Raw genomic sequence first — 24,933 nt, forward strand, 5'->3', positions numbered from 1 at the left:
AGCCAGACCTTTCTCCCTCCTGGAGAAAATCTGTGGCTAGATTTACAATTCAGGAAGTCTTTGTCTTGTATTCAGTACATAAGACTGTTTCCACATTTTTTGCTTATCTACATGTGGGTCTGAGTCTTGCAGTCTGTAGCTAGAACAGACTGTAGCAACATTTTTAAGCATCAGCGCCCCCTTGTTCTCTTGGGCCAAGATCTGGCATAGTTGGGAACATGTCAGTATCTGAACAGCAATGTATATTTATTTGGATAAATTTGTGTATTGTCCCTGGGTTTTGTAAACATAAAATGTAATTCAGGTGATTTATGAGATTGAAGGAGTCTGTCCCCTGGCGTACTATTACATACACATTTTGCAAGGACTGTAGTAATTAGGGTGGTGTTCTGCTCGGTTAAAAAAAAAAAAAATGCATATGCTGAAAGGCAGTGGTATTGCCATGTGGTATTTTCGGCTTGCAAATTCTGTTTGTTTAAAAATCGTATGCAAATAGAAATATTTGGAATAATTTAAATACAAAGGGTTTTTTTATGTTGGGATTTCTACGCAGAGCTCCAGGTATCTCTGATTTCATAGATTTCATAGATATCAGGGCTGGAAGGGACCTCGGGAGATCGAGTCCAGCCCCCTGTCCAAAGGGCAGGAAGTCAGCTGGGGTCATAGGATCCCAGCAAGATAAGCATCCAATTTACTCTTGAAGGTGTTCAGTGTAGGTGCTTGAACCACCTCTGCTGGCAGACTGTTCCAGACCTTGGGGGCTCGGACAGTAAAGAAATTCTTCCTTATGTCCAGCCTGAAATGTGGGAGAAGAACACAGGTGGAGGAAGAGTCTTTACTTAAGTCAGAAAGCAGCTTTTAAGGATTACTTACAGTAACAGTAGGTAAATACATTAGGGAGGAGTCTTTGTGAGGTTTTTTGTTTGTTTTGTTTTTAAGATAAGCCATGCTGACCATGTAGAAATGCAGTGTCCTTACTTGTTCACTTTACATATATATTTGGGGAATGTGATTTTATTTTCAGTCACATATGCAGGAGTGGGGAGCCTAACTGGCGTGAGCTCTCAAGAACCAGGGGTTAGGCAGTTCACAGGGACAGTTAGGTTTCATTATCTTGTTGATATTTGAAATTCAAAAAATACCCAGGCTTCTCAAACAATTGCTATCGTGAATACCAGGATACAATAGGCTACATTCACCTGTAAAGTTCAGCTTAATTAAACAACAGCCTTGTTGGAGTCATATGTGCAAGTCACAAGACTGTGGGAGGAAGCAACAGTGCTGCCAAACCCTTTTTATAAAGTGATACTTCAAGTCCAATGTTAATAGAGATAGTGAACAATAGCACAGGGTGCATAATTCTCTGTATAAAATGCTGAGTTTTTAAAAGGTGTCATGTTGCACAAAATGCTATGTCTGGCCTCTTTGTTGAACTGCGCTTAGGCTGTATAATGCTGAACTGAAGTTGTAACCTACCTGATTAGCTCAAGCAACATGTTTGTTTTCCTTGTATTCACTTGTTCTTGTTCATTCTGTCTGGAGTAGAATAAAACTTTGTTGATTTTAATTTACATTACTCCAAATTTTGTGAGTTAGTCCGTAAATTAGGATTTATGGAAATGTTGTGTTGTGTTACCCTGGTACCTTCCTGAATGAAATTCAAGCCTTGCCCAAGATAATCACCTCAACCCTTGATAAAGTAATATGGACCCAAGAATAAGATGTTATTAGTCTATAGGAGAATATTGTGGTTTCTTAATTTTATAACCACCTTATTGACCTTCATTATTCAGTGGGATCCTTTACTTTCATCTCGTCAATTTTGCAACTCTTAATCGCACACGTTTATTTAAATTTTGCTGCTAGTGTGAAAAGTGTGAAAGAAACTGTTCTGCATAGAACCTTGCTTGGAAGGCTGAATAATTGTATTATCTTTCCACAGTCCACAGGACAGTTGGATGAGTGTTTGAAACTCTTGCATTTCTTCTTTCCTTTGTTTAGCAATATACATGAAATGAGATTCAGTGTCATCTCTAGTAGCATCTCTGGTATTGAAATATTTGGATTTTTGGAGTGACACTTTTATTTTGGCTTCTCCTTCCCCTGAGCCCTTCCCTCTTCTTGCTTCTGTTTTATTCTGAGCTTTTTTTTTTTTTAAGCCAAGCCTAAAGCAGAGCAGACCTCCTGTGCACTGCTGTCATTATCTGCATGGTAGGAAAAGATAATACCTTGAAATATGGAAGGCTTCTACGTTTAGAGCTATGACTGATGATCCCCTTATGCACTGTATATAAACCACTGCAATAAAGTATATGGGAATATTGATGTTCCAGGAATGACAGTGACTAAAAATTCAAATAATTTACTGTGGCTGTTCATATTTTATATATATTGTGGTTTAAACTGCTTTTGGGAATATGTGTACATATTCAAATACATAATGGTAATGGGATTACTTGTTGTTTTTAGATTAATATCTGTTCTTAGCCACCCTAGATCCTGTAGCCTGAATTCTGCTTAAAAAAATCAGTTGTAGAAGTGTTTGATGCAGCCTTTCTGTCATCCTGCACTCCCACTGGCTGGAATGGGGCACTCATTACTGGGCAGTACTGTGTGAACAAGCCTGCTGAAACTATCTCACAGGCCTGACAGAGGTTTTCCGAGCTATTGCTGATGCTACTTGTCTATTTCACTTAATTTTATTCTTGGGAGCAGGCCGTCCTCTTCCTCTTCCCACGCCAACACAAAGTCTGGGTCATACCTTTTTTGGCTTCCCAACTACCCTAAGGGGCTTGATTCTGAGCTTGAAAGTACATGAAGCTGTGAAGCAACATTAATCATGACTCTCAGGTGGCATCTCTTCCTCCCTTTTAAGGGAACAAACTTTTAAAAATTTTGTCTATCAGTTGAATGCCAGAAAAGACATGATAGTTTGGTCTGTAGTCAACAGAGTAAACTAGACTCCTAAGTTTTTTGTTTCTTGCATCAAGAAAAAAGTTGCACTTAATGTCTAATATTTAATGTGTCCCCATTTAATAACCTTATGTTGAATGGCTTGTTCTTTGTTTACTAATGTTAGCCACTGCTTGAAGGGCTAAGGCTAGCACAATTGCAGTGAAGTGGGATGTGAGCCCCTTGACTGTTTAGCCCAGGGGTGGCCAAAATATGGCCTGCAGGCCATAGCCAGCCCGCTAGGCCATTCTATCTAGCCTGCAGGGCCCCTAAATAATTTAGAAAATATTCATAGATTTCACAGACATCAGGGCTGAAAGGGACCTCGGGAGATCGAGTCCAGCCCCCCGCCCAAAGGGCAGGAAGTCAGCTGGGGTCATAGGATCCCAGCAAGATAAGCATCCAATTTACTCTTGCAGTTGTTTGATGTAGGTGCTTGAACCACCTCCGCTGGCAGACTGTTCCAGACCTTGGGGGCTCGGATAGTAAAGAAATTCTTCTTTATGTCCAGCTTGAAACGGTCTTGCAGGAGTTTGTGACTGTTCGACCTAGTCATCCCTTGGGGCGCTCTGGTGAACAAACATTCCCCCAGATCCTGGTGGTCACCCCTGATAAACTTATAGGTGGCCATCAGATCACCCCTGAGCCTATGCTTTTCCAGGCTAAAGAGTCCCATGGCTCTCTGCCTGTCATTGTAAGGTCTGTTTTCCTGACCTCTGATCATGCGCGTGGCTCTCCTCTGGACTCTCTCAAGCTTCTCCACATCCTTTTCGAATCGTGGAGCCCAAAACTGGACGCAGTACTCCAGCTGCGGCCTCACCAAGGCCTAGTACAAGGGGAGAATGACGTCCCGGGATTTGCTCGAGAAGCATCTATGGATGCAAGCCAGCTTTTTGGTCGTTTTATTAGCCGCAGCTTTGCATTGCAGGCTCATGTTCATCTTGTGGTCAATGATGACCCCCAAGTCTCTTTCTTCTGTAGTGCTATCCAACGTAGCACTGCCGAGCCTATAAGGATGCTGCAGGTTTTTCCTCCCAAGGTGGAGAACCTTGCATTTTTCACTGTTAAACACCATCAGGTTCTCATCTGCCCATTTGCTGAGCCTGTCCAGGTCAGCCTGGATCACCTGCCTATCTTCTGGTATGGATGCTTTGCCCCAAAGTTTGGTGTCATTGGCCAGTCCACTCCTGACTCCAATGTCCACATCATTAATGAAGATGTTGAACAGTAGACAGAGCCTTGAGGGACCCCACTGGTCACAGGGCACCACGACGAGTGACTGCCATCAATTACAACCCTCTGGGTCCGACCACGGAGCCAGTTTCCCAGCCAGCGGATCGTGGTGGAGCCAAGGCCACAACTGGGCAGTTTGATCTGGTATCCCATGAGCACCTCTTGGCCAAAGGCTTTTTTGAAGTCAAGATATATAACATCAATCTCTTCTCCCTTGTCCAGGTGATAGGTCACCTGGTCATAGAAGGAAATGAGATTGGTCAAACAAGACCTACCCGCAACAAACCCGTGCTGGCTATCCCTTAGGATGTTAGCCTGGGCCAGTCCATCAAGGATGGCCTCCTTAATAAACTTTTCTAAGATCTTCCCCAGGATAGAAGTCAGGCTAATGGGCCTGTAGTTAGTCGGATCCACTCTCCTCCCTTTCTTGAAGATCGGCACCACATTGGCCTTCTTCCAGTCTTCGGGCACTACACCAGAGCGCCAGGAGTTTTCAAAAATCTGTGCCAGGGGCTGGGCTATGACGCTCGCCAGCTCCTTGAGTACCCTGGGGTGCAGATTGTCGGGGCCAGCTGACTTGAAGGTATCCAGCTTCTCAAGGTGTTCCTTCACGAGGTCAGCATTTATGGAGGGTAGGAGATCCCCATCACCCTGTCCCATAGCAGGCATGGGCATCCCATGGGACTGATGAAAGACTAACGCAAAGTACCTATTTAATAGGTTGGCTTTTTCCTGGGCGTCAGTTGTCAGTTGCCCCTTCTGGTTTAGCAGGGGTCCAGCGTTGCCCTTGCTTTTCCTCCGGCTCCCCACATATCTGAAAAAGGACTTTTTGTTGTCCTTGATGCTTGAAGCTAGTTGGAGTTCAGTTGCAGCCTTGGCTTTCCTGGTGTGCTCCCTTCAGGACCGGACCAGTGCAGAATAATCCTCCATGGAGGTGAATCCCGTCCTCCATCCTTTGTAGGCTTTCCTTTTTAGCCGCAGGAGGTCCGCTAGGTCCCTGGAGAGCCAGGAGGGCTGCTGTGCCTTCTTGCTGCCTTTCCTCCATGTTGGAATAGATTTAGCTTGTGCATTGAGGATCGCTTCCTTGAGAAGCAACCATTCTTCTTGAACTCCCATCTCCCTGGGGTCATGGTCCCTAAGGGCCTGACCGACAAGCCTCTTGAGCTTGTCAAAATCGGCTTTTCTGAAGTCCAGGACTTCTGTGTTGCTGACTGACTTGCTAGCTTTACAGCGCATTTGCTCCTGGCTGCCTGTCAAAGATGACAGGAGAATGGGGACAGTAGGACCCCGGGAGAGCAGTTGGCAGGACATGGGCAGCCCAGCCCCGCCCCCAGCCATTTCCCTGCCTTACTCCTGCACTGCTCCAGCACCACATGGCTCTCAGCTGCATCACCAGACCATAGGAGCATGGGACCCGTACCGGTATGGGGGTAGGGAAGATAGGGAGGGACTGTGTGTGTGTCTCTGTAGGACGAGTCCCACATCTACACCCCACCATACACATGCACCCACAACTCCCCCTGCACTGCCATACACACAGACCCCCCCCACACACACCCTCATACACACCAGCCACCCTCAACCCTCCCCCCCCCACAATATACAAGCATATGACTTCATCTTAAACTATTGTGCAATCACCTCTACATATACTACACAAACACAGGTAAACCAGGACAAAATATTTTTTTTAATCAAATTAATGAATGTTATAGATATTTGCTTTTTAGAATATAATTTGGTATTTTTCTGGCTTGGAGATGGCAAAATCCCTTGCTGAAAGGAATACTTCTGGGGGCAAGGGGAGGGACTTCTGGTGGCACTGGTCAGGGGTTAGTGGGTGGGACTTCTAGTCACAAGACGGTGACCGGGGGTAGGACACCTGGCATAGGGTGGGGCTACCCATGTGACCCTTGACAGCTTACTCAGTAAGTGGACTTCCACCCAAAGTAATTGCCCACTCCTTGTTTAACCCAATTTATATCCCCAAATTAATCCCTTGGTTAGGTCTCTAACAGTTCATTCCTGCAAAGTAAGCCATGACATCATTGGTTTGCCAGTCTCGACACGAGGAGGACACTTTTTTACCCCTGGGCACCTGGGAAAAAAATTGTACGTTAATTGTATTCATCTGTCTCTTTCTTTTTTTAGTAGGAAAGCACAGAAATCATTATGTGTATTTTTATACTAGTGATCTTTTTTTTAAGCTAAAACAATTTTAGAGAAGTTGTGAAGAAGAGATCTTCTTTTGTAATTAAAATTGTAATGAATAAATAGTACTAGTGGTTTGGCATTGGAGAAGAGCGAAAATCCATGCTTAATTTTATAATTGTGCGCTGTAGAATTTGACTTCTGTGCCTGCAACTTCCTGCCACCATCTTGGTTATTGATAACTATTTAATTCTCCTTTAAGCATGTTTGTTTTTAGAGAGAGATTCCCATTGAAGAGAAGGGTTTGGAGTTAACAAATACGCCTATATCTAGTCTGCAAGGCTATACGTACAGCTGTCTTGGGTTCTGTGCATCTTCCTAATCTAAGTCTCAAGACAAGCAAATAGAAGAATTCATGCGATGACTATAAATTGATGGTCTGGGGAATTTTGAGCAAGACAACTAGAGCATGGGAGATTTGCCTGAATGCTCATGTGGGAGGTGGCAGGCAAAGGGAAGCAGGGACAGGGTTCAATAGAAAGGTGGAAACTATTCTCTTCAACTGTGTTGCTTGAGTGAGGAGCTTGATTGTGAGATTTCAGAGTGCTTCAGTGTCATAGATCAGCAAAATTAGTGGTGTATTGGATAACTTCTTGTTAGCAATGTGCAGCTCTGCTTGTGGAGATGAAAAATTCTTCCAGGTGTTAAAAATCACATACTGCTTCAGTAGCCTTTTAAAGGAAAAACATGAAAGGGCAAATGATTTTCTTAGTTGGACTGGTATAACTACTGTTGACTTGCATGGTAGTTCATCCTTCTGTTTTAAGAACAGAATTTGACTCAAGCTTTAATAGTTCCCTCAATCTGAAGAAAGATGTCTTTTCGTAGAGATTTAAAAATGAATCTAATCTTAGTGCTGCCACTATTCATAATTTCAGTTCTAGTTTGCAATTTAAGAATTGTGTAAATAAAAATACCATGTCCGATTATGGAGTTTTTTGAGTTTGAAATTGTACCAGGGTTTTCAGCATCAGTAATTTAGGTATACACCATACCAACACATGTACCTTAGATATGTGCATACACACAGACTGCTGCCACTGGAAGGTCCTGCAGCAATCTTAAACCCAAATTATATAAATATTTGAATGAACTAATCTTTACCTTCCAGGCTTGAGTTAACAGTTTAGATTGCTGATATTTAAGAACCTACTTAAATGTGATTTTCATGGAAACCACAGAAAATGGCACTGGCTGTTATTTCCCAGGAAATCAACTAACCCCCCCCCCCCCCCCCCAAGTAAAATGTTGGCTCCCCAGTGTGAGACAGTGGTCCTCACTGCTGCTGTGGCTTGCCCTTGCAGCCTGCCCACAAAGGAAAGATACTGGGGTGGGGTTGCATAAAGAGCAGCCAGCAGTTAAAATGGTGGCCAAACCTTCATTCCTCCTTCCCTCCCCTTCTGGGCCTCTCCACCAATCAGTGCTGAGGGGTAGTGCCTCTACCAGTCGGGACCAAGGGGCAGGGTCACAATGAAATGACTGCAAAGTTGGCTTTGAGCTGTGAACAAGCTGCTAAAATTACTTTCTATCACCTCAGGTTAGATAGGTCCCTATTGATGTTGTGTAAGATTGTGTAATGCTTGTAATTGAGCACTTTAAGGCTTTTTGTTTCTGTAGGACTGCTCATATGACTTGTTTTTTTTTAACACCATGAGTAAAGTTTACCCTATGTAGCATAACCCATAATAAATTTTCATAGCCAGTTTTGACATGCAATGTGTTGATTTGGGATTGGTAAAAATGCTATAGGACTGTACTACTGGGAAAATTATATCTGCTTCCATATTGTCTGCAGCTTGCAGAATTATGCTGTGTGTATCTACATTTGCGTAAATCAGTGAGGTTAGCAATTATTTGCCTGGATTTTTACTGAAAGTTAAGGAGCAAAAACCTATGCTCTAAAATCTTAAGAAACTATATACTTGATTGATGATGGGAAAAATAAAGTGTTCAATATGATTTATTTATGTAATGCTGTAAATGCATAGGATACTTGACAGAACACTCAAATGCAGTCCATCTCTGAACAAAAAAAGATAAGAGCTTCAGACCCCAGTGCTGATGTGTGCTGAAGGTCTTCATACCTAAGGGTAGATAGAGAAGGCATGGCCAGGCTTTGTGGAAAATTGGGTTTTGAACTCTGAAGGACTAGAAAAGGACATCTTGGCAAGATGAGTTACTGTTCCAGCAGAAATGGTAGCATAGAAGAAAGGACAAAATGGAGAGTAGTGAAGGAATCATGTGTTGCTCCATGCTCTAAAACCCTTATTTACATGAGTGTTCGCTTTGGACAACTTGGAGCGGAATCCATGAGAAATGTAAAACTCAACTTGCTACAAACTGGGATTTATTTTCTAAAATTCTTGTTTTTCTTTTTTTTTTTTATTTTCCCCACCTGTATTTTTAATTTTTGTTCTTTCCTGGGAAACAATAGGGAAACCTCTCTGTCAGACTTTTAACATCAAGTTAGTGACAGGGCTGCCTGAACTATTTGATACAGCTAAAGCTATTCAATTGGAAGTTAATACATTACTCACTCTGTAGTAGGGCAGTGGATGGGACTTGTGCTACGTTTCACTTGGGTTCCTTACTTATCTGTGACTGGACTTTTCAAGTCTAAGAAGTGTAAAGGCCAGCGTTCCATTGAAATTCATAAGAAAAGTGGCACCAAACTGCCCAAAGCTCCTTTGACGATCACATTCTATACTGCTTCAGTTTTTATTCATTTACTTATTTACTTTTCCTTTGCTGTTGTGGTGGACAAGTCAATATAATGTAGTTTAAGCTTGCATTGCAGGTGTTAGCAAGCACCTAGGCCCTGGTTTATCAGATGTATGGATTACAATGATTTGGGAACATATTCAAGTTTTTTCATCTCATGAGTCAACTTTCCATTACCAAAATTTCCCCCCCATTTTTGGGAGCTGTTTAGCAAGTATTAGGATAAGGACAGATTTCCAAGCTGTTTTATTGTTCAGGGTATTGGCAGTTTCTCCACCCTCAGCTGCGTACCTGGACTGGTCTGTTTTGTTCCTGCGTTCAGTTTTGTGTTGGTATGACCATAAACTGCATCTGACTGGAGGGCCTGGTAGCAATGTGGTGGCACTTCTTGTAGTGGGGTAGCTTCTACAAAATAAAACAACGTTACAACCTCCAGAGTAAGGTGAATATAGGACCCTCAAAACCCTAGCCCCCCCTGCCTTGTGGGTACTCCCTGTTTAGAGAAAGGCCAAGGGGGATCACCCTGACAAATATGCCCTTGCTGAGGAGTTAGGTAGTCAGCAGTAGTTCTTATCTGTTGCTCCCTGGCAGAAGCTACAACCGTTGAAACACTGAATGTCTGGACTCAGTTTGGCCGATGGATTTTGTCTTAGTAGTCTGAAGGGGATGTCTTGGACAGCCTCTACTCCTCCATACTCTTGCCTAGGCATATGCATCAGTGTATCGATGTGATGGTTGCAGGACTCCATACAAGTAGTTTCATCAGGCATCTGACTAGATCTCTTGCACATACACCCTGATCCAGAGATTGATTGCTGCCTACTTATGTAGGATAATGCCAGTTTATTGTTTCTTTTCCCAGAGGGTTTGGACAATTGGATGAGTGTCACTTGGGCCTGAAATGCCATGCCTTGGTGTTGCCTATCCAATCTCTGCTTCACTCCTTTCAGCCCACTTTGACTAAAAGTTCTGGGGTGTTTTCTGGATCTTGCATTTGAAGATGCAGATTGAGTCTTTGATCTAGAAATGCTTATATTGGTCTACCATGGTGTCAGTAATCTGTGGTATTTGATGGCTTCTGTTAACATATCTTGTGTCTGAACAGTGTGTGATGTAAATGTAGACGTGTTTTCTTTTAGAAATGATGTAATACAGATTAAATTGCTAAAACTTTCAGTAACCTGGATTTTTCTCCCCATGTTGCCATGAGGATTAATATCTTTTCTTTTCCATCTACTTATTGCTGCATGTTGTAGTTCTTTGCCACATGGGTGTTACTGTGCTGTTAAAGAGAGATGTCTTTCAGAACCATATGTTTGAGTGTAACCAAACAACTTCAGAATATTCATTGATTTAAAAAAAAAAAGAAAAAAGAAAAAATACATGTTGTGTTCTTCAAACATACTTCTACACTTTTATATGCTATGTGCATTATCTGAATGCCTGACTTTTTTTTTTTTTTTAATTTAATGTCTTCAAGGCAGCCTGCTGCCTGATTTGTAAGGATGTTAGGTAGGGGTGTGCCTACAGAGATTCTGGGGGCTGATACTGATAGCCGATACTGATCTGATTTCTGATACAACTATGTCTAGCTGGTAACCTAGGGGAGGAGTGTGGGGGAGCAGATCAAGGCCCCTGTGCTGAGGGAGGAATGGGGCTGGGGCTGAGACAGGCGCTGTCTCAGGGGCACACATCCTGGGAGGGCATGGGGGTCATGTGCCCCCAGATCTGCATAGGGTGGGCTGCAGGCTGGGGCCAGGGTTACACCAGGCTTTTCCTGGTGGGGACTGGCCTGGGCCATGCTTGAGGCAGGTGGCAGCAGTGCTGAGAGAGGGCCTTTGGAGGGTGGGGGGGACTGCAGCCCCCCAACTTTCACTGCAGCCCCCCTAACTTCCCTCCCAGTGCTGCTGCCCACCTTGAGTGCAGCCCCAGCCCAACATGCCAGGAAGAGCCCAGTGCAGCCTGCCCCACTTGCGCCCCTCACAGATCTGGGGGCATATGCCCCCCCGCCGGGAGTGTGCACAGTGGCGGGAGCCACCTCTTTCCCAGGCCCCCCAGACAAGGCACGGCTCTGTCTCACAGAAGCACCTACCCCAAACCCAGCCATTTTCCCTCCCTCCTCTCTTTCCATCACAGCAGACTTACTGGCTCCATGTAGTTCTCCAAGCTGCCGGGCTTTGCTCCTCGTTGTCGATGTGGTGCGCTGTGGCTGTGCACATGCACGGGCATTTATTGGCCAAATTTATCAGCCACATCAGGCCGATTTTCTGATGCAGTCAATTTTCTTTTATATTGGTGCTGATCTGTTATCGGGCTGATGGATCGGTGCACCTCTTACTCTAGAGATGTAAATTGTAGCTAAGGAAGGACTAGGCATTGAAAGTTTTTTAAATATTTTTTTTTTATTCCATATATTAATTAAGGTACTGTCAGGGGAAGCAACAATAGCTGTAGCTGAGCATAAAAAAGATTTAGATGAGGAAAAGCTCCGAATGAAGAGAGAGATGAAAACTGCCTTGTTGGATGGATCCAGCTGGATGTTACCCAGTTAGAATCTTATTTAGATTATAACCAGCTTACTGATTTGGCTCTGGGAGAGTTGATTGTGTAATGTGTTATCCTAGTAATGAACCGGGCTGCTTCATATCATTCATGCTCAAGTCTGGTGGTTTTTTTCCATTCACTTAAATCCTAGACCTGATGTATTACAGTAATGCAGCATGGATGTGATGAATGCCTGATAAGATCCACTTGCAAGATAAATGTACCAGAAAAAAACAATCGGGAAGCAATTGTTACATTAATATGGGGGGGGGGGGGCAAACTTCAAGATCTCATTGCTATGGCAGCTATGCAAAACACCATGTTCATGTGCACTGGACTTCCAGAAGGACCCTGTGGGGAGAGAATGGGTTCATATGGGAACCATCTGGACTCTGCCTGATTTTTGCAAAAAATAAGTACAAATACATGAGCTCTGTAGAGTTAGGCTGCTGCGTTTCATTTAGTTTACAACCTTTCAGTGCAAACTTTGTGGGCAGGGGTGGGCATTTATTTTGACTGGATGGCCACTTAAGGAATTTTAGTGAGCTGTCATGCGAGGAAGAGCCCAGTGCAGCCTACAAGGAGAGGCTAAGGGACATGGACCTGTCAGCCTTCACAAGAGAAGGCTGATGGGGGATCTAATGGCTGTCTGTAAACTTACTGGGGGGGGGCGGACCAGAGAGGAATGGGTGAGGGCCTGTTCCCCTGAGTGCCCCCTGGAGTAACAAGGAATAATGGCTACAAGTTGACTAAGAGTAGGTCCAGGCTAGACATCAGGAGGCATTACTTCATAGTCAGGGCAGCCAGGATCTGGAGCCAGCTTCCAAGGGAAGTGGTGCTAGCTGGGGTCATACGAGGTTAAACTTACTAGGGGTCATATGAGCCCAGTGTTCACTCCTGCCCAGGGCAGGGGGTCGGACTTGATGATTTGCTCAGGTCCCCTCTGACCCATCATCTATGAATCTGAGAGTCAAGGGCTGCAAACACCCCTTATCAAACTGCTAACCTCCACCTCTCGAAAGGTGCCCCACCCCCTGGTTGCCATCTTGGGACTGGAAGTCCCATCCCTAACCCCTTAGCTTTGCCACAGGAAATGGCTGCTGTGGACTGGACTGGATACACAATTAATTGGTGGGCACCTGCTCTCAGGCCAGATCCAATCAGCTGGTGAGTTGGATCTGGCCCATGGGCAGTATTTTGCCCACCCCTGCTTTCAAACCAAGCATTGGAGGAAATAATGGTGACACTAGTATGTGGAATAGTTGGAGTTTTAAGTGGCTAGACCAAATGACTTAAAATAGCCATTCTGTAATGATTACTTATTTTTAGACCTGGGCACCTGTTCTACCAGACAGAATGAAGTGGAACAGTGAGATTTCTAAATCAACAGAGATTCCCTGGGACTAGTCCTGCAAATTTCTGAGCAACTGCTGAGAAGGGCCGAGTGAATGTTGCAAGGTCTTGAGTGAATGCTCTCTTTTGCTAGAGTTCATGGAGGTCCCAGATGGTCACCCTCTCTGGTGCTTGTTTTTTAGGCCCACATACTTCTGTGAAATGTATGTAACATCTAAAGTTAACTCAATTAAACAAGTGTGGTTCTTTGAAGATCATCATAAAATGGATACAGTTCTAATGGAGGCAAGGAATGAGCTTTGATGAATATAAGTATTCCTCTTCAGAAGGGAGTCTTGGAGTTGCGTCTTTGTGGGTGGAGGACAGACCTAAAAGGGCCCTCAGGAATTCATGACATTTTATATGCTTAACTCAGCTGCCTTGCTTCTTAACTCCCACGCCTGTGTTGTACTGAGAGGCAAAATTATAAACTTTCTGTAACTGATTGCAACCATTAGCCTTCTCTTTAGTCACCTACATGAAAGCAGGGGATATTATAGTATCAAAATTGGAAGCAAAGTAGAAGTGTTTTAAAAATACAGATTTGACTAGCTACATTGCTAACTAGTCACAGCAGCATTCACTGTGCAACATAAACAGCTGAAGCTGACAAGCTGTCATGGATGACACTGGAAGATCTGTATCTTTCATGAGAATATTTGGCTTTGTTTGAGCTACGCTGGTTAATTTCTTGGGCCACTTTTGTGCTGCCCTTGTTGAGCCATTGAAGTCAGACTAAAGCACAACAGTTGTTCTCAGCTGGACAGTTTGCCATTTGCTTTATTGACTTGGATCTCTCCGTATGTTCGTAGCGCTATGTGGAATGTTAGACCAAGGCAGCACCGCAGTTAAGACCTCACCCTGGCTTGATTCCCAACGGCAAATTAATTTGTCTTGGCAGTAGTACAGCATTTCTTGTGTCGCCCTGCTCCCTGAAAAGGAAAGCTCTTTTGAATATTATCTCTTCAATTGCAGTGACTGGAAGGACAATGCAGTTGGTTGGCACTGAAGATTAAATGAAGGGGTTTTTTTTATTCTGGTGCCTTTCATTCTTTCGTCTAATTTTTATATTTAAAATTAAACTAACTCGTACACTTTCCATCTTGAATGGATACATTTTAAGAGCTGTTGAATTTACTATAAATAATAATGTCAGTTAGGGATTTAGGAGCTTTTTCATCTTTTTGCATAACTCCCAAGGATTCAGGCTTTTTAAAAGCTTTTCAAAAAGAATGTTCTGAAAAACAGTTTTTAGCAAATGCTACATTCATCACTCTTCTGACACCGGAAAGCTGAACGTGCCAGGCATGGTGGTGGCTAAATTTTTAAAATAGATTGTTTCCATGCAAAGTGTGTAGTTCTGGGTGAACCTGAATAGTCTTCTGCATAGCACATTTTTGAAAATTGTAAAGTGCTTTCCGAACTTCATGGTTCACAGTAATGTTTGCAGTTCTATAGCTTTATTTTTATGATGCTGGTAGAAAACTGATGAACAAAAATTGGGTGGGTTAAATAAAAGGAAATTATGTGAACTGTAAGGTGTTATTGGACAAATCTTCAGCTCCTGTAAACTTGACTAAGTTTGACTAGCTGATGATCTAGCTCAGAGATGAAAGGGAATGTCTGGTGTTTGACATACCAGATTTTGATGTAAAGATATTTAAAATGTGTACAGCAAGCTAAGATCCATTTTTTATCAATACTCTGAATTTTAGTGTTGGGTTATTTCCATAACAGTCCTCCTAAGAACAGGATAAATGCTAAATGCTTTAACTAAGGCTCTAGTCCTGAAAACATGCACTAGAGAAAGATTATAGCCATCACATCAGTATTCCCATTGAGTCATCTGCAGCTAATTTCAGTGGTACTACTTTGTTTTATAAAGTTACACAAGGTTCCCTTGGTTCACAGTCAGATTTTGAAGGTGTTTGGTGTACCCTACGAAATTCATTTATAAACAGAGAAGCCAGGATTTCTTTCGATGTTATCTTTTACTGGACCACCTAGCTGGGATAGAGTTAGACCAGCTTTTGAATGCAAGATATTCTTCCTCCAGTAAGACAATGGAATGCTTTATTATAGTGGTGTAAGTATAGATTTTGTTTTCCTGGTGTGCTGTCCACATGTACAAAATCAACGTCATGCTAGATGCAGCAAGAATTACCGTGCAGCTCAATTCAATAAATACCTATTTCGAACAAGTGGAAGCAACCTTTTCTTTGCAGCAGGAATGGTTCAATCTTCCGTGGCCAGTGTAATTCCCTGGAGAAGACTGTAATCCATCGTATTTTCTATGTGCTAAACACATTCTCCAGAATCATCCTTTTGCTGTATTGCTCTGGAGTTCCTTCACAGTCATGATTTTCTGGCAGCCATAGCTGCATCTACAGCAGTGTAAAGCTTACCAAGAATTCAGCGATCCTAATCAGTTTTATACTGTTTCCAGTTCCTTGCCTTCTCTCCCTGCTAGCGCATGTCCTTCATCGCCGATTAAGGGAAGACTTTTGTGAAAGGACTTTATTGGAAGCATTGCTGCTTTGTTCTAACTCTTTTAAAATCTACTGCCAGGTGCGGTTTTTTAAAATGGAAACACTTCTCTACAGCAAACTGAAATACTTAAGGCAAACCCTGGCATGCAAATATAATTAAATTGCAAATAAATTTATTTTGTAAGAAGTCTTGTCTAGAAAACCTTGGTAGCTACTGGATTATTTTTTGTTTCAGTGGTTTAACTGAAAATGTGGTGAGCGAGAGAAGGCTGATTTTCTTTGTAAAACAACCACCACAAAAAATAATTTTTATTGGAACACTGTTTACCCAAAAGTGAAACACTTTGTATTTGTGTTATACAAAAGGTATTTAACCTTTTTGTGTAGCCTTTCTATTAAATGTAGACGAACTCTTAAAATGAACAATAAAGTATAAAAGCTGTCTTGTTTATTTTGAAAATATCACAATAAAATACTAAAATATTTAAAAAACTAAACACTTTTCCTTTTTTTTCAAACTTACACATGTCATCTTGCGGCATTGTAATTAAAGGCCCTTCACATTCCTAAGGCTCCTAAGACTTGCATGACTTCTCTGGACAGTTGGGTAGGGAGGGTTGAGTGCCCAGGTTGTAACATTGTCAAAGCCAAAGTTGCATTAACATATTCCGATCTTATGGTACCCTTATTTGGTTTAATATGCAAACACTTAAAAAATGATCTACTGCAAGGATATTTCCATCTCTAGAAGGGACACCACAACAAATCAAAATAGGAAATTGATTTATGTTGTTGAAAGCTTTTTTCAGCATTACCTTAGGAATGTGAGCAACAAGTACAACACTTCTCCTGATTCTTGTAATTCTAGATACTATGCAGAATAAGTGTCACACTGGAATGTTGCAGTGATGGTACTGTAAGACTGAGGAAAGTTTAAAGCTACCAGTAACAGGAAATACTAGGTATAAAATGGTCTTTTGTGAGAGCAGTATGCTCCATCCATGCAGTCAAATACCAGGAGTCTTGTCAAGTTTTAGAAAACATAATAAACTACTTTTTTCCCTGTGGATTTTCCAATTCTTCAGGGAAATATCCTTGCCCCCATTTTATGTACGATCATTTTAGACTTCATATTTATCCAGGGACAAACATCCACAAAGGCAGGCCTCCATCCTGGCTACTCAGGATGGATTTCACTTATTGTCATTATTCCCCTAACTTCACCCTTATTTCAATCAGTCTCCAGCCTACTTCCTACGTCCATGCCTGCTCCATGTGTGTCTGCTCCTCCCTGCCCCACTCATGCCCACTTACCAGCTCAGTCTCCCTTCCTCTAAGTTTTGCTTACATTCATGGTTTTCCCCCCTCACAATCTCCTCTGTGGCCAGTGTTCCTGGTTTTGCCCACATTGGTGACACCTTTTTAACTTCCTACTCTACTTGATATTTTTACAGCCTTATGTTGCATCCAGCTCTCTGTTGTCCCTACCATTCAGTTCACATTCCCATGCGTGCTCCAAGATTGCATATACTGGGAAAATCTTGCATTCGAAACCACGTTAATTAGTGCAACATGATGCACAAAATATGATGTAGCATTTGGTAGACAAGGACTTTCATGTTAGTAGGTTTTTAACTCTGATCAACTAAACTTTACCACTCTTATAGTTTCTAGGGTCGGAAGGGACCTGAACAGATCATCTAGTCCGACCCCCTGCCATGGCAGGAAAGAGTACTGAGGTCAAAAGACCCCAGCAAGGTGTTCATCCAGCCTCCTCTTAAAAACCCCCGGGGTAGAAGCCTGCACCACACCCCTTGGAAGTTGGTTCCAGGCCCTAGCCACCCTGACTGTGAAATAGCACTTCCTGATGTCTAACCTAAACCTACGCTCTGCCAGCTTGTGACCGTTATTCCTGGTCACTTCTGGTGGTGCTCGGGGGAACAATGCCTGCTGATCCCCCCTGACTAGTTTATAACACGCCACTAGATCCCCCCCTCAGCCTTCTCTTTTGGAGGCTGAACCCATTCAGGTTCAGGTCCCATAGCCTCTCCTCATAGGGCCTGCCCTGCTGTCCCCTGATCATGCGAGTGGCCTCCTCTGGACCCACTCCATGCTGCCCACATCCCTTTTGAAGCGCGGCCCCCAGAACTGGACGCAGTACTCCAGCTGCGGCCTGACCAGTGCCGCATAGAGGGGGAGGATCACGTCTTTGGACCTGCTCGAGATGCATCTGTGGATGCATGACAGGGTACGGTTGGCCTTCCTAACTGCCTCCCCACACTGCTGGCCCATGTTCACCTTGGAGTCAATGATGACTCCAAGATCCTTTTCTGCCTCTGTGCTGACAAGAGGGGAGTTCCCTAACCTGTAGGTATGGTGCTGGTTGTTCCTCCCCAGGTGCATCACCTTGCACTTGTCTGTGTTGAATCCCATCCTATTCTCATCTGCCCACCCTTGTAACCTGTCTAGGTCTGATTGTATCCTGTTTCTTCCTTCCAGTGTGCCCACATCCCCCCAGATCTTAGTGTCATCAGCAAATTTGAACGGGGTGCTTTTTACCCCCTCGTCCAAATCACTGATGAAGATGTTGAACAGTGCGGGCCCCAGGACCGAGCCCTGCGGAACCCCACTGCCCACGTCTTGTGTGTGCTACTGTCACAAGTTTAAAGCTGTGAGGTTAGGTGCCTCAGTTTTTCCTGGAATACCCAAGGGGTAAGACTGCTTTATAGCAGCTGCTTTTTCTAAGGGTGGTTGCTCATTTCTGATTTATTTTCTAACATGGTGCACTTTCATAGCTTACAAGGCTTTTACCTGGGCCACACAGAGGGAGAACTGTCACGGTCACTAAGGGCAACCTGGCTCTTGTTCTGCTGAAATTGGTGAGAGACTTCTGGTCATTTTAAATAATGAAAAACTGGGATTACAGTAGGAGGATATTCCTGTATCTAGGTACTTTAATCACTGTAGAGTTGAGTGCCTGAGGTAGAGAGCCTTTCTAAAAAGCACGAATAGAAATCATGATAAATCACAAGACCTGGCAGCACTGCAAGAACTATGCCCAGCAATTGCTCCCATCTTTTGCAAGGGTAGGCTGGCATTCATGCAGTTGTGTAACTGCATGTATTACCAAGAGGGAAAGGTTTACTATAGAAAGTGAGAAGAAGAAATTGATCTTTCTGACCAAAGAAATAAAATTGTATTTCAAAGACCTGTGCTACTGGGCATTGCTTCCAATGAGTACCAATCTCTAGCATCAATTGCATGCTAAAATGACTTTTAAGGAAAGGAGCCTTTGAGTCACCTGCCTTGGAGATGGAATTACCTTCCAACTCTACAGGGGATGATTGGGAGCAGAGCTGAGAACACAGCCCTTTGACTCTCTCTGCCCCACACCTGGCCTAGCCCAATAAATAAGTATACTTTTTTTACCACATTGGTTCTAGGAACTGCAGTCATGGCCTAACCCCATTGAGTCAAGCACCCTAGGAAAGCAGAAAGTTCCTGCGTTAAAGGTTACAGTCAGTGTAGAAAACAAGAGACCGTGGGGAAGCAGGAGAGCAGTGAGGCAATAGAAAAGGAAATGGATACATCTGTCTCTATGGGTGCATCCATACTTTGAACAAAATCTCCTTTGCTAGAAACACGACAGACTTAAGGGGTTTGGCCCTGCAAGGTTTTGCACCAGTCTCATTGACGTCACAGTTCAGATGGGAATGGCTCATTGATGTTGGTGGGCATTCTAGGAACTTGGCACTTCTCCAAGTTGGGACTGTTTCTGTAACCTACAGGTCAGTTGGATGTATTTGTTGCCTAATGTAAATAATAGTGCTTGATGGCTCCCCTCAGGAATCGGGCTCCAGTTTTTATACAAGTCACTGTACAAAAGAATTAAGCAAAGAGTCTCTGCCCCATGGAGACCAGAGTTTTTAAATTGTGACAAGGCATTTGAGTGGGTAAATGCACCAGCTCTTTAGGTGCCAGGGGGAGCAGAGGAACAACAGTTCTCTCCCCAGCCCCACTGGGCTTTCCTTCTGTTTCATACTCTGGTGGCTGTTTCATATTCTGATAACTACAGGGGCCAGACATGTAGTGTTACCTAGCTCTTCACTATGTTGTGCTTTATATTTGGCATGCAGTCTTCAGAGAATGGTGCACCATTCTCTGTTGCACAGGTGCTTCCTGTATGGCTTGTTGCTTGTTCTGCTGCCCTTCACCAGACCTAAGAGCAGGCTGCTGTCCATCATCCAACAGATGCAGCCAAAGAGCTTCCTTCTTATTGCTTATGTTCTGCACCAGACTGCAAGCAGTTTTCTGCAGTGGTTCATTCAAAGGCTAGTTGTCTTCATGTTGCCTGGAAAGTCCATTTCACTAGAGCATATAGCAGAGAACACGTGCATTTGAGCAGCCTGATTTTTCTGCCTAAGGAGATTTCTCTTGTCTTGTAAGAGTGGCATATTTGGATAAATTAGTAGTCACAGGAGTCCAACATCTTAATGACTACCAGATGGCAGAGATTTGTTGGCATTGTGGCAGAGGCAGATTTTAATAGATTGAAAAAAGGATAAGCAAGTAACTTTGTGATTTCCCCTCCCCCCCAGCTCTTAAGGTACTCCATTCATGTTAGACTTTGTTTATATTTGAGTTTATGACACATTAAGCAACTGAACCTAGTGGAAGACAGCTAGATCTTTTTTTGCAAATGGGAAATGCCTGAGTCTATGGACAGTCTGTTTAAAGAAATGATAGCCCTGTTCTTTCCTTGGCCAGGGCAATGTATAAAGCAATACATAGTTATGAAGGCCTCTCTTCTATCTTGGTGCTATTTGAATTTGGAACATTGTCAGAGTTCTTTTTAGGAACTATTTATAGGGGAAAATGCATCTTTTAGAAATGAAAGCTTTTATGATACCACTGAAAACTCTCTTCCCCCACTATTCCTACTGCAAGCTCTGCTGTTAAAACCAGGGGAATAATCTTTTCGTGGCAGATAGGAGCTTGTTGGAAAATGATCTTAAGTTTAGCCTGTAATGTGAGCTGCTTCCTCTGCATGGCATTAACCCGTCCTTTTTATTTATTTCTTTTTAGCAATTACTGTTCTTCATTTAGGTAATTTTCATCCTCCTGTTCTTACTCTCCTGCCCATATTTTAATCCAGTCTAGGAATTTCTTACATTGAAATTTTTACCATGCCCCATACTTAACTGCTTTGGATCATGCAGATTCCACACAAGCAACACTTTTCACTGAAATCAAGGGAGCATTTTTAAGTTGCAGTGTTATATCCCTTAATAAATACTAAGCTCTCTTGTGATCTCTAAGTGACTTCAGAAATTGTTGGTTTTTCTTAGGTGGTATGGAACAACTGTATTCTGATTGATGCACAATTAACTTTAATGGCTCCAAAGGGACCACTAAGGAATGAGCAAATAGATGCTTTAAAGACCATTTAGATGAGGGTTGATACAGCCAAGCCCTATGACTTCTTTTTTCCTGTCATCTTAACTTTTTCCGTGTCAATGGCAGCTCATTCTTTAAATACATCAGAAACTTGAGCCACTGTGCTTTTCTTGACTCAAACTCCCCAACATGATCTATAAAATGTACTTGTGCTGTTAATGTAAATGGCCTAATAGTCTGATCTGGGATCTAGCAGTTAGCTTGTGGCTGTTGCTTTCGTTTTAAAGGTCTTGCAAGCAAGGGAGCTCAGCTACCTTATTTGGAGTGCATATGCCTGACCACTGACCTCCTATCTGCTTGTTTGAGTGTTTTTTACTTGTCTATATATGGAAAGGCTGCTTGAAGAGTAGTTATCTGACCTGAATTAGAAGAAGTGCAACATCTGTATGAACAACTGCTTTTGTCAGGATGCACTAATTGGGTTAAATCCAGGATGTTTAGCTGGTTTGTCTGCAAAGGAGGAACTTGAATCCTGTTGTTTGTTTGGAACTTTATGTATTCTTGCAAACAAGCTTCTTGTTCTGGTGAAGTCAGGAAGAAGAAAGAACATAAACAAAAAGTCTCTGCATCAGGAAGCTAATGTTTCATGTATGACCTAATTAAATCCAACTTTCCTGTAGTCATGGCAGTGAAGATCCGTGTTTTCCCATTGGTGTCATGGGTAAGCACAATAGGGACACTGGATTAGATGTGAATGGGCTATAAAGAGCAGGAGGAAGTGGAATAAAAAGCCCAGCTCTAGAAAGTAGATTACAAAACACAGAAGATACAACAGTGCAAGGAAGTGCAAGTCAATAATCCCCCTTCCCTTCCAACATCATGGGACTACTTCTGTTGCCTGAGGATGTGGGTGTAAAATTTCCTCGACTTAAGGCTGTTTGTGGAACATCTGAGGAATTATGATAAGCAAACATTAGGTGAAATCTTTAGTCTCAGTGAATTCAGTGGAACAACTTTTATGGAAATGAGTAGAGCTAGGACTTCACCCTGTGTAATGTGTATCACCTCTCATTGTAAAGCCTCAGGAAGCACCTTACCTTGAGCATATCTTAAATGCAGCCAACTCTAGGACACTTGGCCAATTAGTACACTGCACAACAGCAGTGGGAAAAGAGTTTGTCCAAGAAAACTTGACCTAACATCCCTGCTCTTAAGAAAGAAGACTGACCCCATGGAAATTTTCATAACACTGAGTGAAGAGGACCTCTTTATAAGGTCTCCCCTGATCAACTCTTTCCCTCCCCTTCCTCTCCCCTCCCCCACATACATTAAGCCAAGCGGTCATTGTTTGTCTGAAGCCTTCCTTCTGAGATTGAAACCTATTAATCTAGCAAGTTCTGGAGTGTGATATTTTTGGGGGTTTTTTTTAATTTTTTGGGTGTTAAGCCAGCAACTTAAAACTGTTCCCTAGCAGATTTTATTGTAGTTAGTTACAGTTACATGAATAATTGTTTAAAAAAAATACAGGCACTGTTTCTGCAAGATGGTTTTCTACCCTTTGTTTTTTGAACAGAAATTGTTAACAAAAATATCAATGGAGAAAGTTTTCAGTCTTAAGTCCCAGTTTAAAAAATACTTTTTGGTATATTAGTCTGTGCTTTAAGAATCTGTTCTTCCATTGCTTAAGAGCCTGAGGGAATATTTTGGCTGTGTCCTTCAATATGTGTATGGACGCTACTTTTTAAAAGAATGAGTCGTGTCAATCATATGGGGAACCAAACTGAGTGATTCGTTTTGATAGATACTCAACCCTTGGCATAACAAGCAGGGGGCTTAGTCAAGCTTGCTAGACCGCAGCTGTTTGCTACAGGCCAAGATCATTACATTGCTTTGCATTCTATGATAGTGCAGCACATACCTTGATTCTCAAACTTTTGAAGCCTAGCAGGAAGAAGGGTTTTGAATTTTCTGAGCTTGTGGCCCTCTGAGAGCAGCTCATTGATTTACGTTCTGGTGATCTTCTCTGTCAAGTCAAACACATGTTGTGTGTAGGATACAATACAAATATCCACTTAGCTTTTAGATTCCTCTCTCCTTTGGAATAACAAGCTATTGTGACTCCTGCTGAATTTCAGCCCTGGAGAGATGTGTGCCCCATTGTTTTGGTTTTTGTGGGACTCCATTTGTTTTGAAGGGAATAAGGGGGGGGAAATGCAAATTCCATGCTTTCCTTCTGCAGAAGGATCTGTAATGTGCTGGTGCTTAAAGGTGTAGCAGCATGTTGAAAGCATGCCCTTTCAGCGAAGAAATTGGAATCCTAAAATCAGGGGATAGAAGCTTCTCTCTTATTTCTTTACTGAACCAAAGGAGAGAGTCTCAACTGTCAGTTGCAGTAAAACTTCTATCCATACAAGATTAGCCACCCTGTATAGCAGTCTAGAGTGTGCTAACCTTTGGGAGACCTAGAAGAATGGTATCTCCCCCTGTTCCCCCCCATTAGAAGACAGCCCTCTAATTTAGGGTCTGTAGCATATTAGTGGGGCACTGAGAAGATGTTTTCACAGCTGTTTCGCATACCTTAGCTTTTCTATGGAGGACTCGGCTCTCCAGGGATATTGTTCCAGCTTGTTCCTAATGCTCACAAAAAATAATCTGAAAGGGCGACTGAGGAATATGCCATGGGGTAATATTTTTGCTGGAGAAAGTGAACACGAATTTTTAAAAGTTATTCAACAGCACCAAGTTGCCTGCAAATTGGACTTGCTTGCATAGAATGTCAGAGGCAGAAAAACCTGCTTGATCACTGACTGGCTTTCTTTTTCTTTTTACTCTTATTGCAGATTAAAAAGCAGCAGCAAGATGTGTTAGGTTTCTTGGAAGCCAACAAGATTGAATTTGAAGAGAAAGATATTGCAGCCAATGAGGAGAACCGGAAATGGATGAGAGAGAATGTCCCAGAAGATAGCCGACCAGCAAGTGGAAATCCATTGCCACCTCGACTGTTCAATGATAGCCGATATCTGGGGGTAGGAAAGGATTTGAATGATCTCCTTTGCTTCCTTGTTCTGCATTTTTGTCTCAATTCTTGTAGCTTACCAGAACAGTTTCTGCACTGCACTCTGTTTTAGCTGTTCTGTTTGCAACAGAAAAGAAAAATGCTTATAACTAAGCTTTTAAGTTTGTATAGCATTAATGCAGAAGAGCTATTATATATTTCCTCTTACCCTGTGGAGCCTTTTAATAATATTTATTTTTGCACGTTGCTTTTCTTCCATTATAGTGGGGCTACAGCCCATAGGTGTTTTGCTATCTAAAAACCATTAGCCTGACTACTAGAGAACACTGCCTAGTAGCCAACGAGAGTATTTATTTATTTTTCATACAGTTCTTTTTATCTTGATTTTTCTCTAAAAACAATAATTTAAAACTAGATATTTAAAATAAGTTTAAAAAGCTCTGAAGATGCACTTTGCAAATACAGAATCTTGCAGTGTTGTGACATCCCTTCCAAATGGGAAGAATTTCTCATCTACAGAAAATCCCATGTGGCATCTGTCCTGTCTACTTTCAAAGGAAATGCTCAAATAAAATGACTTTTGCCATGTCAGCACATGGGCTTTCTTGAACTTGGAGGTAAAAGCTTTCTTGGGTTTAGCTTTTCTGGGTTCTGTTTACAAAATCCAAGGCAATTGCAGTCTGTCTCTTCCTGTGTATAGATTTAAAAATAAGGTAGTAAATATAATATAGATTTAGTCGTTGACTATTTTGCATGCTTTTTCTGAAGTATGTTATTCCACACTAATGATACACATCACTGCTCAGCAGGCCACATATTCTAAAAGGTGTGAATTTATTTGTAAGTGAACTTTTTATTATTGATAACTTAGTGTGTGTGGAAGACTACTAAACTAAAAACATACTGAGACATACTGACTGAAAACATACAGAGCAGGCTCTTTCTTTCCCAGCTTCTTTCATAAACTTCTCAAGTGCA

General features: G+C 42.5%; 1 protein-coding gene across 1 annotated transcript in view; it reads left to right on the forward strand.

Moving 5' to 3' along the window:
• SH3BGRL (SH3 domain binding glutamate rich protein like) overlaps nucleotides 1–24,933 on the forward strand; it is a 52,164-nt gene that overhangs the window by 14,257 nt on the left and 12,974 nt on the right. Inside the window, exon 2 of the mRNA XM_090060043.1 lies at nucleotides 23,780–23,965. Within this exon, the coding sequence (XP_089916169.1) occupies nucleotides 23,780–23,965 (186 nt within the window). The remainder of the gene's footprint in view (nucleotides 1–23,779; nucleotides 23,966–24,933) is intronic.

The sequence above is a fragment of the Crocodylus siamensis genome, chromosome 8 (assembly GCF_052110815.1).
Source record: "Crocodylus siamensis isolate JL-2025a chromosome 8, ASM5211081v1, whole genome shotgun sequence".
Lineage (NCBI taxonomy): Eukaryota > Metazoa > Chordata > Crocodylia > Crocodylidae > Crocodylus > Crocodylus siamensis.